The sequence below is a fragment of the Haliotis cracherodii genome, unplaced genomic scaffold (assembly GCF_022045235.1).
Source record: "Haliotis cracherodii isolate W230 unplaced genomic scaffold, xgHalCrac1.p SCAF_8, whole genome shotgun sequence".
Lineage (NCBI taxonomy): Eukaryota > Metazoa > Mollusca > Gastropoda > Lepetellida > Haliotidae > Haliotis > Haliotis cracherodii.
The window spans coordinates 18,229,395-18,245,657 of record NW_027266341.1 but is presented as its reverse complement, the minus strand read 5'-3'; the positions used below and the strand labels follow the sequence as shown (position 1 = coordinate 18,245,657).

Sequence of the window (16,263 nt, the reverse complement as noted above, 5' to 3'; positions counted from 1 at the left end):
AGTTGCGTTAAATATATATATATATATATTGAAGCCACCCACATATTGTCAACAACTTACAACTAACTAATTAGAGGGTTGGGAAAATTAAATATATCACGTTCGTGTGATATATACGAATATATAGACGTAAATAAATGAAATAATTTCAGATAAAAAAACAACCCAATTAAATGATAGTTGCAGGAAATATATACCTGTATTTATTATATATTATATATATATAATAAAATAAATATACATAACATTTTATTTAGCATATCGAGGAAGAACTTTCGGATCGTGTCGGGCTGTGCCGTGCAAAGATCGGATCTTCAGCTCAGTCGTCGTTGAAATGTAATAATATCGGATCGCTTGTAATTTCCGGATTTCGAGGATCTTCATGACAGCGTGAAGATTAATCTCGGAAATGTCCCACCTGAGGTTGCGAGAGAAACCGCTCACACTCACAACAGGTTAATATCGGATCGGACACAACGAGTACCGTTACGCTACATACTGACACACAGCCTCACGCCAGATAAACAACATCGCGGAGATGCATTAGCAATAATTTGCTTTCAGCTGGTTAACCGCGACTACTGATCCGAAATTAGCCTCTATAAGTATTATCTAGCTACGTTGTAAGGTAAAATATAAAATCCGTAAGTACGTCTTTTAATTAAAGATTTCAGGTTGATTTTATTGAAAGAAATGGTCTTAAAAATTCGTCATATATATATATATATATATATATATATATATATATATATATGAAAAAAGAAAACTATGCACTTAACTATTTTGGCTGACTTTGTTGATGCATGTCATCGTATCCCAATTGCGTGGAGCGATGCTCACGATGTCAATCACTGGATTGTCTGGTCCAGACTCGATATTTTTTACAGACCGCCGTCATATATAGCAGGACTATTTTGTTGGTTGCTGCGTCTAACAACAAAGAAAAACAGAAAACGTTTTAAAATGATATAGGAAAAGGTAATGGGTCATTATCAGGGCGATTTTGGAGATGGCCATAATCAGCCACCATACAAAGTTTAAAATAGTCTCAAAATATTGCTGGCTATGTTGGATAGCTAGCCTTACAAGTTACTAGCCGGTTTCAAATTTCACGAGCTTTAATATGAGGGAGCATATTTTCCCAGAAATTGATTCTGCGAAGGTATCAAAGTAAACTCAAATTGCAAATAATGAGTAATCAGAACATTGTACTGGTCGTTATTCAAGCATGCCCAAAAGAAATGTTGTAACTGTCCTAATCACATTGCAGACGAATACCGTGTATTACTGCACTGTCCACTATATTTTGCCAAGGAGGTAATTTATTTTAACTTGGTTGGTTGGTTGGTTGTTTTTTTGTTTAACGCAGCACTCAGCAATATTTCAGCTATATGATGGCGGTGTGTAAATAGTTGAATCTGGACCAGACAATCCAGTGATTGCTATCATGAGCATCGATCCACGCAATTGGGATCGATGACATGCTTCGTCCAGAGACCATATTATATGGTCTCTGCTTCAACCAAGTCAGCGAGCCTGACCACCCAATCCCGTTAGTCGCCTCTTACATTTAAAGAATAATCATGAAACAAAAAGATATTTTGAAGTTAAGATAACATTATATCCAGCTATGATTCGAAAATCAATAAGGACATACCTTTAAAAACAGTCAAGTTTAATTAATCAGAATAAAGAGCAGCCATTGATGTATAAGGTAAACCATGCGATATGTGTATTCCAGGATCTGTTAGCATATTCACTTTTGCCCAGTGTGCATTTAAGTCGTATAATACGGATAACTTCATCACGGCATCTATACCTGTCTGCATACTAATCCCCTTCAATTCCCCAATCATTTCAGTACATGTACAAAAAAAGTGTCTACAGATGATCTTTATTTTATTCAGCCCGATGCCACCCAGTGCTCTCACGGAAACGACCGATAGTACCCGAGGCGGTCACATGGTATGGCAAGAAATATGGCAGCCAACCTGCCTTGCTTGTCCACAGGGCCAGGTTAAAACTGGCAAAGGCGCTATTATTTTGCATCCCCAGGGTTTCATATATACAGAATGTGGAGGATATTTAACGGCATTCCCAGAGGTAAGAGTGACACTTTCAGATGTAACATGTAGTTCACGTAATATGAATGTTTTCATTCGGCAAAACAAGGATTCCCCTTGATCAAAAGTGATATTTGTTTTGATCTGTACGATCTTTGTGTGAAGACGAAATAGCCGTTCGTGTCATAGTGTTTATTTCCTTGGACTTTGGGGTGGTACCTGTGACCACCGAAGGTTGTTTTTGGGAGGGAAACTTTCTGATTCGAGTAATGACACTGATTCTAGCGTGAAGGTCATGTCCCAGTTGAAGGAAAGTCGGACATAAAATGACGCAACATGACGGCGCAGATCTATAAATAGCAACACGACATCACTTAGGGAATTCCCATTATCTTTATCGCTAATGCAAAGAAGAGATTTTCCTCTCTTCATATCTGTAAATATTCTTACTTAATGACAAGATATTTTGTATGAGCAAAATTTGTGTACATAAGTTTGACAGTTTATAGTTTACACATTATGGGTTTTAGGAAGCTTAACAGTTGTAGTTTTCTTGTTAATCACTTGAACAACTGTCAAACATCTCACTCACTTAGAAAAAGTTTATCTTAAAAATAAGCCATCATCTGAGTGTTTACAATGTCTGTGTGGCTCTACACCTCATTACAGCACGAGTAATCACAATAAACATGGCTATTCGATAAAGTATGATATCTGAAAACCTTTGATCTGACGATGATTTTCATGAATTCTGTCATTTCGACCAGTGTTTGAAATAACAAAGATTGCCGGTTGCCATCAGAACCCACAGACTTCAGAAGTTTCAGGCCCTCATTAAAAAAAACTGTACCTTATTGTGACAAATATGTCTTCACAAACATTTACTGCTGGCTATGAGGACTCACACAAATTTGAATCTACTATACCTATACACAAGATCTACCTGCAGCGGGCCTACAGTAGGCGCTTGTTTCAAACACTGATTTCAACTAAGTAAAGGCAGAGACTGCTCAAGGATCTGGTGCCAATGTTTGGTCTAGGCCTAGGCACTGTGATTAATGTGTGTATGGGAGACTGAGACATCACTTCAGTCATCTGGGTAATCATTGATGGATAGTTTGTTCGACAAATGGTTTGGAATTACTTAGATCAAACATGACTCAACATACTACCCTTTAGACATGTTTAAGATTTAAAAGTGACATTATTTCTTTGTATTTTACTATATTCAGCATGTTCAGTCAAATTTATATTATTGAGTTAAATTAAAAGACACATAAAATTAAAGGGATCATGGAGTCATATTTCAATCTAGGACTCTTATATTTTTGTTTTCACATAAGGGTTTTGATGACTGATTTGTCTGAACATGATCTGGTCTTGACGACCCGTAAAGATCCGGGGTAGAACAGATCTTCTGCAACCCATGCTTGCCGTAAAAGGCGTAAGAGGTGACTGATGGTCAGACTCGCTGACATGGTTGATGCATGTCATTGTATACCAATTGCGTGGATCGATGTTCATGATGTCAATCAAAGGATTGTCTGGTCCAGGCTCGATTATTTACAGACTGCCGTCATATAGCTGGAATATTGCTGAGTGCTGTGTTAAACAACAAACAAACAAACTTTGAATCTTTAAGGATAGAAATGCAGTACTCCTCATATGTTTACTCAGTCATTGAGTTTGTTTGTGGCTCCAAAATAAGGGGTTTGTCCTCTGTCTTGAGTAAGTAAATGCACTCACTTATCCTCCACATGCATTATAAGAGCAGTGTTTCAGAGCAGGAAGGAAGAAAGTTTATTGTTGGTTCTAATAATAGTAACGACATTACAACTCATACGATCCTGTTCAGTGACAACTCATGTTTTGGGGAGTGTTGCAATAAGCTTCATCTACGCTTGATGGTCCATGACAGGTATATTTGCATATTCAGCATGTTAGATTCATTAAAAATTTGTACATTGAAAATTTGTACATTGAAATAATGCTTAAATATTAGTGATACAATTATGAAACCATATATTTGCGATTAAAAAGTTTTTTCTAATTCCATATTTCAGCTATCCGTCAGCATGTCCATGGTCCACGAGCAGCAACCGGAATCTGTAAGGAGGAGGAACAGCATGTGGAACATGAACTAGATCGTGTAGACAGCTGCTCCTGGTTTGAGCGCAGTCGTCGCTGTGTCAGCAGGTGAGTGGGAATTTCCCACATAATCAGTTTCATCTTCAGGAATTTATCCAGGATTCTAAACAAAGTACCCTTGTCTGGCTAATTGGCAAAAAGATAATTATTTTGTTCGAACTTGGGATTTTTTGTAAAGTTCTCATTTTCCTAAATTCTGAGGTGTTTTAACATTGCAATGACATAAAAATAAGCAACCCATGCTTGTCGTAAAAGGCAACTTTGCTTGTTGTAAGAGGCGACTTACGGGATCGGGTAGTCAGGCACGCTGACTTGGTTTATGCATGTCATTGGTATCCCAACTGCGTAGATAGACGCTCATGATGTCAATCACTGAATTATCTGGTCCAGACTCGATTATTTACAGACTGCCGTCATATAGCTGAAATATTTCTGAGTGTGGCGTTAAACCAATCAAACAAAACTAAGCCATAATTAGTTATAACTATATTGAGATGAACTGGGAAATTATAATTTCACTTTGGGAATTTTTACTGACATTGCATCTCACTTGGGGCTGATCTAGATAAACCCCTGATCTATGATTGATTTTAGTTTGAAACCAAGGAATCCATCATGATATCTCTGTTTGTTTACATGCTGAATCCTAGTGTATTTATTAGGGGCTGTAAAATAAGGTATCGTATGAAGAGAAATCAGAGTTTTGCTCGTACATGTATTACATGCTGTGATGTTTGAAGTTTCTGTTTCCATTCATGATTGATTATACATTTACAATCACTGGATTGTCCAACCAATGCTGAACCAGGACTTTTTAACCATCTCCTTAAGCTAATTTTTATGACCAAGACGAGGACAAAGACAACATGGGCAATAACGTGGAAGAGGCATTAATGATTATTTTTACATTATCGCAGTGAATGCAATGTTAAAATACCTCTGAGTTTAGAAAAATATTATTTTTTTTAAATCCCAATTTTAAACAAATGATTTTCCCTCAATTTACTTGCCATAGACACTTAAGTTTCAAAATCCCTGGTTAATATTCTTTAATAGTTAAAATATGTTAGATTTCAATAAAAATATCAGCAATTGATTTATTTTATTAAGTTAATGTTTCAAATTTCAGCCCACCTGAGAGTAAAGGTGACAAAGGTGAAGGTCAGGGCACAGATCGCGATAATGACTGGTGGAACAATATCCATCGGGATTGGTTTCCTTTCTGTGGGCGACACACTGCACTTGAGGCTGTCACATGGGTATGTGCTACAATTATTACATATTCAGGGACATTTGCCCTGTATAGAAAAACAAGAATCGTGTACCAATTAATGTTTTCATCAAAAACTTGCATTAGGTGTAGTCTTCTGAGTTAAGTATTGTGAATGTTTTTGAATGGCATTGAGGTCTGATATTTTTTACAGATTTTGATTGTGAAAATTTTGGTAAAAATGTCTGAAAAAAATAAAATGCATCTGACAGGATTTTTTAAGCATCTTAATTGATTTTGGTCCGTAAACTCTTGGTCTGGTTTGGGTCCATCAGTTGCTCATTCCTGACCTGTTAAAGTTCCATAAAATCACTGTTTTTGTCTTGAAAACACTTGATGGACACAGATGACATTTATTCTGCTAAATTAAAATATATTATTGTGCAGATTTTTGAGAATTAACTGAAACGATTTACTTTGTGTTTACAAAAAATTACTGAAATGAAAATATTGTCTTTTGCAGGGTGCAGCTGTTGTCCTGGGGATCCAGTTATCCCGTCCCCGATGGAGTGATGGGTGTATTCGCAGCCCCCCGTCCAGCAAAGGCCTCCCACCGCGGAGGCCAAGTCTGCTGTTCCAGGTGGCGTTTGCCCTCCCTGGGAAGACCACAACTGCACAGTCAGTGAAGCAGACCAGAGCAAGGCAGCTAGACACCACTGACCAGGTGAGGGAAGACAATATAGAATATTATAGACAACAGAACATCAGCATAGTTTATCTTTCTATTATTAAGAGCAAATGACGACTTGTCACTTTTTAAATATATAAGTGTCCTTGTTTTATATCATTGAAGCATAGGTACTGCTTTTGCATTACATTCCAAAGTATTTCCCATACAAGAGTTTTACCAGTGAAATAGACCATATACCTGTAAAATCTAACCCTTCCAGTGCACTGACCAACAGTAAATATGACATCATTATCTTAAAATAGAAATGTTGACCATATCACTATCTAGATTTAGGAATAAATGCTGTCTAAAACCGAATGATGTCTTTCTGTGTTTGTTATTGCTCGAGGCTGGGAGTTTTTCATCTATATTTAGCCAAGATTGACCATTGGTTGCTATGGGTCACATGATAGTTAATTGATAGGACCTGCAAAATATTGGATGTACGGGTACTTTCAAGTATTGCCGGTCCAGTGAACCAGTAAATTTGTAACCGAATCAAAACACTGATAGCAACACCCTAATGTAATATCGTTGTTGATTCTTATATTATCGTATTATTTGTATAATATTGTCCACATATCAGTGTATTATATATACACATATCTGGTTTCTGTGATCTGAACTCTTGATGTTTAGATACCATAGTTTTACCTCAACTTCTCTAACAAGGCAAGTAAACTGATCAGCTGTGTACCTGTTTGTTCCAGCCTGGGAAGGAGGACGGGGCACTGAGTGATGTACTCAAGGACTTTGAGGACATCTGTAAGAAGTATACCGCCCTGGGGAAGAGTGTACTGGGACTGAGGTTTGCCCAGGAGGGGGATATGTCGGAGGCTGTCAAACACATGGAGGAATCAAGCCGCCTCGGTCACGCCAGCGCTCAGTTCAATCTCGGACTCTGCTTCGAAATGGGCAAAGGTGTTGAGGTTGATCTGAAAAAGGTAACAAAAGCAGCCGCAGTGTTCACAAAAAACATGTTACAGATGGTCTTCCAGTCTGGAAGATGAGTAACACGTGTACTTAATATGTCAAGATGTAATTTCCTTCCTGCACATGTCACCTATAGACTATCTTGACATGTTTGTTGTAACAGGCGACTTATGGGACTGATGCATGTCATCAGACTTGATTCATGTCATCGTATCTCAATTGCATAGATCTATGCTTATGATGATGTCAATCACTGGATTGTCTGGTCCAAACTTGATTATATACAGCTGTAATATTGCTGAGTGCGGTGTTAAACAACAAACAAAGAAATCAATATCGTGATAGGACCCTTTACGACAATGACCCCATCTCAACTGACTTGAGTAAGGACTGTCAGCAGCACAACATGTCTACTTTGCTGTAAATTATCCTCTTATGGGCTACTTGAAATTCTTAATTGCTGGTCCCCATGTGGATTCTGGTTTAGAATAGGTCCTAAACACCCAACGCTTGTCATACGAGGCAACAATATGGATTAGGTGGTCAAACTTGAAGACTTACTTGCGTGTACGATGACATCATACCCTGATGTTATGGAGAGAGGCACATGATACCAATCATTGGATTGTCTGGTCTAGACCTGATTATATACAGGCCACAGTCAGACAGATGGAATATTGCTGTGTTCAGCATCAAACAAACAAACAAACAAACAAACAAACAAACAACACAAATAGTAGTCAGGCATGCTAGTGATGTAAAGAGTTACCCCCCTTGAGCAATTTTTCATTACCGGTTCTCAATTATCTCTCTGCTTGGTCTGCAATGTGTTGTGATATTTCCTGTGGAAACCCGTTTTGGGTGATATATACTGTTCCTGATAGTGAATGTAGCTGGATTGTGTTGCCAGGCTGCAGAGTACTACAGGATGGCTGGGGAGGACGGACATGCCAAGGCCTTGTATAACCTGGCGCTGCTGCACTTGAAGGGGGAGGGGGGGATGAAGAAGGACACGCCCACAGCCATGTTGCTGTTGGAACAGGCGGCTCAGTCAGGACTGACAGAGGTAAGAGAGTGGCACTCATTTATGGAGGAATTCTGATTGAGCATGGTCAATGTGACCTATCATAACCATGAAGATCCGGGGTTGAAAAGGCGACTACGCTTGTCGTAAGAGGCGAGTAGCGATATCAGATGGTCAGGCTCTCTGACTTGGTTTGAGGCACCTCATCGTATCTCAATTGCGTGGATCGATGCTCATGATGTTAATCACTGGATTGTCTGGTCCAGACTCGATTATTTACAGACCGCCGTCATTAGCTGGAATATTGCTGAGCTTGGCGTTAAACAAACAAACAATGTGACCTATGTGACTGATTGTGTGTCACCTTATACAAATATTCCCTGTGGGAAACCTCATCTGAGTAGGTCAGTAATCCCAGGCATGACGTTACAGACGACTACAATGGGGATTGGGTTCTCTGGATCACTCATTGTGTCATTGTCCCCAATGCTTGGCATCTTGCTCATCACACGGGGATGTTTGAATGTCAAATTTTCTGAATTCCCCCAAACAAATTCAGATGGCTGTAGAGACTGTATTCTTACTTAAATGATTTTTAGATCACTTAACTGAACATGCTGAAGGGCCTGCTTGTTCACCGTCCATCTTTAACATATTCATTCTTGACATGTCTGCACTGTTGAACCTGAAACTTCACATGCTTGCTCCCACTAGTGGTGACCCTAATTTGTTCAAGATGTTCTCATCTGATTTTCAGTACAGAGCTACAGATAAGCAGCGTATTTGCGTAAAATACCCCCCCAAAATATTCAAAACCCAATTACTTTCAATTAACTAGCGTACAGAAACGTTTAAATGAAAAACTCAAATGTATGAAAACAGCTCGCGTATATACCCAATGAAACTTTTTCAGAATGCGTACAAAGGAGCTAATTTCCCAAACACAATTACAAGCTAATTTACTTCCTGAGTCAAGCCTATATATTTAGAACAGTTATGTACATCCAAAACATAATTTCATTTTTTTTAGATCTTACAATGCTCACTAATTTTAGGGAAATCCCAATAGATAAGTAAAAAAATATTGGTTACTCAATCAATGAAAAATGAAATAACCCCATTAAAATAGAAACCCTTGAGTAAAACCTCAAAAAGTTATCTGCAGCTCTGCAATATGGCTGCTGTTATTACTTCAAATAGCTGCAGCTGTTTTGGATTTGTGTGGAATTGCTATTATTTGTTTGGCTTGTCCCCAGGCCCAGACCTACATGGGTGTGTACTACACAGAGGAGGAGCAGCAGGACATGAAGAAAGCAGTGAAATTCTTCACTCAGGCCGCAGAACAACACGTGAGTGCTGGCAAGATGTGAGAGTGTTGGGGAGGTGCTGGTGATTTAGGACAAAACGACATGGGTTTCCGGTTGAAATAAAGATACAGTGATCTTATAGAAGTGTTGTACGTTACATGGAATAAAGAAAAAAACAACATGTTTACCCTTTTCACGAACACCTGGTGTCATCACTGATTCTCTGTTATCCATTCATAACGTTTTCATCACCATTTTCCTTTTGGAGTCTGTTTTGGCAATAATTCAGCGATAGAAATCGGCACTTGTCCTGTAGTCCTTGCCAAACTGCCAAATAGTTAAGGTATCATAATGACCAGTAGAAATGTGCCATTTTTACGGTTTTGCGATATGTTATCATTATGAGGACCAGTTGACTAAACTGTTAGTTTTTATTGCTGTAATTGAGGCAGATTTTTCTTTGGCATTGATGGGTTACATTTATGAGTCAAAGGGTAACCATGCCCATTCCTAGACTGACCTACTTTGATTTTGAAAACATAAATCTGAAAATTTTAAATTCTTTGCACATTTAGTGAAATTTAGGCAGTGGCTATGCTAATTTTTCCTTCCCTAAAAGATAACACTGAATCTGTTGGAGTGAATGTTTTTGGACCCCATTCTATTTGACTAAGGCTTAGTCTCTGAAAACATATAATTTTGATAGAAACAAACATCTTCATTTAAATTGAGAAGGAGCCCCAGTGAAATGGGAGACCTGTGGAAAATCTAGACTTGCTTCATTTTGAGATGTAGCATTACAGGATTACAGTAAGGGATGGGCGGAAGGGAAAATTGGTTATTGGACTGTGAGACAGACTAACCATTCTCTCTGTGTTGCCAGGACCCTGAAGCCCAATACTTCCTGGCCATCTGTTACGAGCAGGGATGGGGAGTGGAGGTGAACGAGTGCAAGGCAGCCCATCTGTACTCAATGTCGGCGCAGAGCGGCCATGATGGAGCCATGTACAACCTGGCGGTGTTCCACGAACACGGTCTTGGAGGTGGGTACCGTGTACCACCGAAGTACTTGCTCACTTCGTATATATTGACTTTCTCGGCCTTTTATGTAGTGGTGTGTATTGGGGGAACTGTTGTGAGCAGAACTTGTTTTGTGGAAGTAATATTTGAATTTAGGAAGAAGTAGAGACTTATTTGCACTAATCATTATATTATAATCTTGGAGTTACTTCCCATTACATCAAGAATTTTTAAGTGTACCAATTTTTCATGGAAAGTGTCCATTTCAGTTACATGTATGATGAAATTTTTAAATTCTGATTTCTAAATCTGTACATTAACAATATTGATTTTTATACCACAGTGCACTAGTACAAAGTCAGCTATGAATGTTCAAATAGATATGAACTATGAAATGTCGGATACAATGAGCTAAGGTTTACAATAGTTCCCTACAACTAATCATTGTTTGCAGGGATTCCCAAGGATGGTATTTCTGCCCTGCATCTGTACAAGAAGGCAGCTGCCCAGGGCAATGAGAGCGCCAAGTTCAAACTACAGGAGTGGCAGGCCCAGGCTGCTGTATGGGAGTGGAAAGGTGAGCTTGGGATTCTTTAATTGGCCTGGTTTGCTTGATGATGTTAGAGATTTTAAGAGCGCTTCAAATCGAACTGATTTTTGCACATAGGAGTTGGGTGAATTAATGGAGGGGTTTATCTGAGCTTTCACAGAGGCCACTATTTGGAACTGGGTATATGGCAAATGTTTAAAAAATCACCAAATTTGAATTAAAAATGTCCAATATCAGCCTGTTGAGTTTACCATGATAATAAGTACCGTAATGTTTTAGCTTTGCAACAGGGGCTTATGTTAACTGATAACAGGACAATAATGAGAAGATAATTTGTAGTGGAAATACCTCTGAATTTAAGAAAATAAGGACTTTTAAAGATATCTCAAATATTGACCCCAATTTATTTCCCTTTTTGCCTGCTTGTACTTAGTTTACAGCATGGACACGCCTTGCTAAATCCCTAGGTAATGACAATAAGGGTTATCAGATGCGTCATACAGGCTTCAGTATCTGCACCAAATTGTGGTAAAAGTGTAAAGAAATATGTTGTCATTACTTGTCAATGGGTGTAGGCTGCATTGTGTCATAATCATTATTTAGCATTTATTTACAGTTAGCATTAGGACTTGTGTTCCAGGTACAAAAAATATCAGCTTAACTTAAATTTTATTGTGTAATATTTCTTTTCAGAAATAAAATAAGTTTTCATTTTTAAGAGTCTGGCCATGGTCAGTTGTTTGATGATAAATATGGCAGAGGTTTTATTGTTAAAAGAACAAAAAGAAGAAAAGAATCTACTGATGTAAGTAAGGCCTACTATGTAGTCTTGTCAGAATGTCAGCCACAAAAAGATTTTTTTTGTTCCTGTAATTACTGTTTCAAATTTGTTCCCAGCTGAAAATGATGACTTGGAAGCATCAGGCGGGAATAACTCCTTGAGGCCACCAAAGATTCTTCTAAATCCGTCCAAGTCGTCTCCATCAGTTACAGAGTATGTACGGCAGAATATCGGTGAGCTTTGTATAGGCGCAGTGAGACCTGCGTCAGAACCGGTGTTTCCTCCCCAGCATATAATAGTTACCTCCCCTGAAGGAAGATCAAAGTCTGAGCAGGTGTTGTTCTACCTCCGGCCTGAGGAGGTAGACAAGAGCGATGATGCCGACAGCGGATATGGCAGTCCGCCGGCTCTCACGCCCAACTCCTCCGGTGTTGGACTGCACCGGAACGCCACAATGCCTGATCTGAGGACATGGGAATGTGCTTGAGGACAGTGATAACTCTGAAACCTTGTTGGCCCGGAAACCCTTCTTTCCAGACCAGTTACTGTTAGGAACATCTGAATATATACAGAGGACATTACTCTGTATCATGTTTTGTAAATCTGGACGATTTCACTGAGAATGGTGCCGTCTGGATTAATGATATTTCACAACATACAGTATCATTGTTCACTGTAATGAACACACATGACGTGGGAAGCTTCGAAAGGTTGAATAAATTTGAGAAGGGTATTATTTTGTCATAAGAAGTACATTTGAATGGCAAGTGGGCTGTTTGATTCAAGACGGTGTTAATTTTTCCCCTGACCAAATTGAAATATTCAGATTGTTTTCAAGGAAATGAAGTTTGTTCGAAATTTGCATCATGTTAGGGGCTTGAAGCATTGTTGAATTATGTCCCAAACTGCATCTTATATTTCTGTCTGTGAGTAGTCTGTATTGTTCAAGTGAGATTTTATGTATAAATAGTCAAAGAAAGATATATGTAAGGTTTTCCTGAATCTGTGTGACGGGTGAAACTAGATACATATTAGAAACTATTAGAATACCTTATTTTCTTGTGTGTAATACATACCCCTCATTCTTGGCTACAGTTCTCAGGATAAAATGGTATCCGCTGTTCAAAGTAAAGTGCAAACTGCCTCATTTTGCTGCAGTTGACGTCTTGGCTTGAATTTTGTCAGTGTGCAAAACAGACCTCCCTGTCCACACATGTATTTTGGGGGGAAAGAAGTGTGCATTATACACAAGAATATACTGTACTCGTTTCATTTTTTGTCAATATAACATCACATCTAAGGCTAAAAAATAAATATCTAAGTTCACAATGGACCTTGGAAAAAGTGAAAAGGGAATCTACCGGGTGTCAGTTTTCACCAGATATGATTCATTTGTGGTAAATGTTTTGTTATGATGATTGCAGGAGAATATTTATTTTTTAGCCTTATCTGCTTAACCAGATCAATTGTGTTCATGTCAATCATTTGATGAAACAGTTCAATTTTTCATCTAAGAAACTTCAGCTTCTTTTAAGATCAAACAATTGAATTGTGGTTTGCATGGAGGAGAACTACACAGTTAAGACTTTTGTATGCATTTATGAAAACGAGAGTTTAATAATGTCAAACTTCCGGCATTATGGAACAACGCACAAAAATTGTCCTGATTTTGTTTTGCTGTTAACTGTCTCAGTGCTTCCTAAAGAAAAATGTGCATATTAAGCATAATGCTATGTGTAATAACATGTTTCTTGTGTTGGGGGGAAAATCATGTTAAAATAGAATTGTTGTCAAATATTTTTATAATTAATGTACTTGTCATGATAAGTGAATTTCTCTTAAGGAACTGTCTTCCAAAACTTTTGATATTAACACTGATATGAAAGAATCTGTTTCATTTGGTGGATGCTTATAGTTTTAGGTTGTACTCATTCACGACTCCACGACTGTAAATGTAGACTTGATCTTAGATAGTTTGTTCATGGTAACTATAACTAAACCGGCATTATTTAGAGTTGACCGTTACCATGGTTACAGTATTTCGCCTTGCTTGAATACACCAGGCCAGTTCTTATTGTTAATACTACCCCACTGTGGATTTTCACAATTCATACTCATTTCAATCTCATTAAAAATAGATCTTAGTTCTCGCTACCGCTAAACAAAGATCTAAAGACATTCCAGTAGGGGTCACGTCAGAACGACCTTTCATCCGACCAATCAGTGCATCGCTTACCAGATTATGAAGTGACGGTCGGAATGTGATTTCTAATCATGCAGTCTCGAAAACTTTATTATGGGGTATATCCGAACGATAGTTACAGGTTTAATGACTGAATCCTTACAATCTAGACCCCATCTATTAGCCATTCCAGAGTGTGTTTTTGTGAGAATTTGTCAAAATATGTCTCAAAGCGTGGTGACCAATTTGAAATTTGTGCTGTAAAGCACGAGAAAGCTGCCTTCTGATTGGTCATTCCATTGGTTGGTCAAGGTTAGCGCAAGGTTGGTCTGACGTGACCCGTAATGGGATGTCCTCAGATCTTTGTTCAGCAGTTGTAAAAACTAAGATCTGATTTTAATGAGATTGTACTCATTTATGTTGAAAACAAGTGTTTAGTGACTCGACCTTGTTAGATGATGTATGCCTGTCGGCAGTTGGTATACATGTGTAGGTAGAGCTGGAGATCCATCTGAATAATTTTCATTTTTATGGATAAGAAACCCCTTTTCTGTCACAGTGATAACAGGGGTTTCCTACCTTTTGTTAAACCCATATTGCTCAGTAATGGTTACTGTGGTTACTGAACTAGGTCATCTAGTGGTCTGAAGCACTGAATAGGTGCTGATGTGAGAGGTTTAAGACCGGAGAGGCGCAAGGCTTTTGAGTTATTCTACCCCGTAAACATGCACTGTCACCTTTTGCTGATGTAGTTATGTGAGGCCCACATGAATAATTTTCTCACTTTAGTGTATTTTCAAGTTATCTTACATTTGTGATAATTGAATTTACTCCTTGAGTATTTTTACTTACACATGTAAATTTACAAGGTCAATACAGACATTAATAATACATACTGATAGTCAAAAGTTAAGCAACGAATTGTAAGCAAGTTCAGTGGTTGTTTTACTTTTGACCATGAGTATATAACAATGTACAAAGATAAAAGAAATGGTACTGTTTTATTTATTCAAATATCTTTTTTTTAACTAACTTCAACATTATTTAGGGACTGGTCATTTATTATGGGGAGGTGGGGGGCGTGAAAAAAGTTACATAAATGAGTGGTCAGCAACAAGTACTTCAGTCCTGAGACAATGTGTGAAGCCCATTTGTGATATTGCTGGAATATTGCTAAAAGTGGCGTACAACCATACTCACTCACTCACTTCAGTCCTGAGACCATTCCAACGGGCTCCCCACCAAAATAAATGACCAGTGCCTTACCCTATAAAAAGAGACCAGTGGCTTAGTTGTTTTCTCCCCAAATCTAGATGTTTTACTTGAAATGCCAGAAATGAGCTGTAGACAAGCAGCATTTGACCAAGTGTCTCGATATCACCATACATTACAAAACATGATAAAAACGAGCTGGAGATCGCCAGAAACCAAAGTCAGGTCACCATACATGGGACTGGGGGACTTCTCCAGCAGGACTGACACCATCTCTTCAGCTGCTGGCGATGATACAGAATTTAGCCAAATGACAAATATACGTTTTAAAACTGTGGTAGGCATAAAGGTACTTTGAATGATGTGGTCTTACATATCCTCTCAGGGGGGACAATGATTTTACACTACTTCAACCCCCTTTGAAGATACAGCCACTAACAATCTAAGTTACAAATTAAACACTACCAATATTATAAATTTAACTATATACACAATTTCGTATGTTTCGAGTAGGTTTTGTCCTTTGAAGTAGCAAACATTCCATAGCGGCGTGAAGCGGTGTGGACACAATAGATGTTGCGACACGCTTCTCCACGCTTTGTTGTTTCCACTGCGTAGACATTCTTCACATATACGGTGCGGTAGTTAAGCACTCTGCCTTTCACATACACATCTGTGGTGTTTCAAACATTGTGCATTGGCATATGCTTCTAGACATTTTTACATACTTTTTATTCTTACCAAATAGTGCTTATGTAAGAGATCAGTGAAACTGTGTTACTTATGCTGTCATATCATTAACATTAATATGGCTTTCATTTACCCATCTTATGTGTATCATCTTTGAAATTTGTTGAGTTTTGTATATATATAGATGTTGATAATAAAATGTGATGAATGTTTTGTTTGTTGGTTCGTTTATTGTTAACACCACGTTCAGCAATATTTCAGGTATATGACCGCAGTCTGTAAATAATAGTCTGGACAAGACAATCCAGTGATTGACTTCATGAACTTTGATCCATGCAATTGGGATACGATGACATGCACCGACCGAGTCAGGACGACTGACCGCCCGATCCCGTTAGTCGCCTCTTTACTGC

General features: G+C 38.3%; 1 protein-coding gene across 1 annotated transcript; it reads left to right on the top strand.

Moving 5' to 3' along the window:
• Positions 1-1,967: 1,967 nt before the first annotated feature.
• On the top strand, positions 1,968-16,048 carry LOC139449431 (uncharacterized). The gene is made up of 10 exons (XM_071230821.1): positions 1,968-2,103; positions 4,127-4,259; positions 5,341-5,470; positions 5,945-6,145; positions 6,862-7,095; positions 7,995-8,150; positions 9,365-9,457; positions 10,299-10,458; positions 10,890-11,012; positions 11,883-16,048. The coding sequence occupies exons 1-10, from the start codon at positions 2,073-2,075 to the stop codon at positions 12,251-12,253; spliced, it is 1,632 nt and encodes a 543-aa protein (XP_071086922.1). The 5' UTR covers positions 1,968-2,072; the 3' UTR covers positions 12,254-16,048.
• The last annotated feature ends 215 nt before the right edge of the window (positions 16,049-16,263 follow it).

What these genes read in the sequence shown, in the direction of transcription:
- LOC139449431 (XM_071230821.1), top strand. Translation starts at nt 2,073, where the DNA reads ATGTGGAGGATATTTAACGGCATTCCCAGAG. An exon ending in TTGAGGTTGATCTGAAAAAG is followed by an intron (nt 7,096 to 7,994) that starts GTAACAAAAGCA and finishes TTGTGTTGCCAG; the next exon opens with GCTGCAGAGTACTACAGGAT. An exon ending in CTCAGGCCGCAGAACAACAC is followed by an intron (nt 9,458 to 10,298) that starts GTGAGTGCTGGC and finishes CTGTGTTGCCAG; the next exon opens with GACCCTGAAGCCCAATACTT.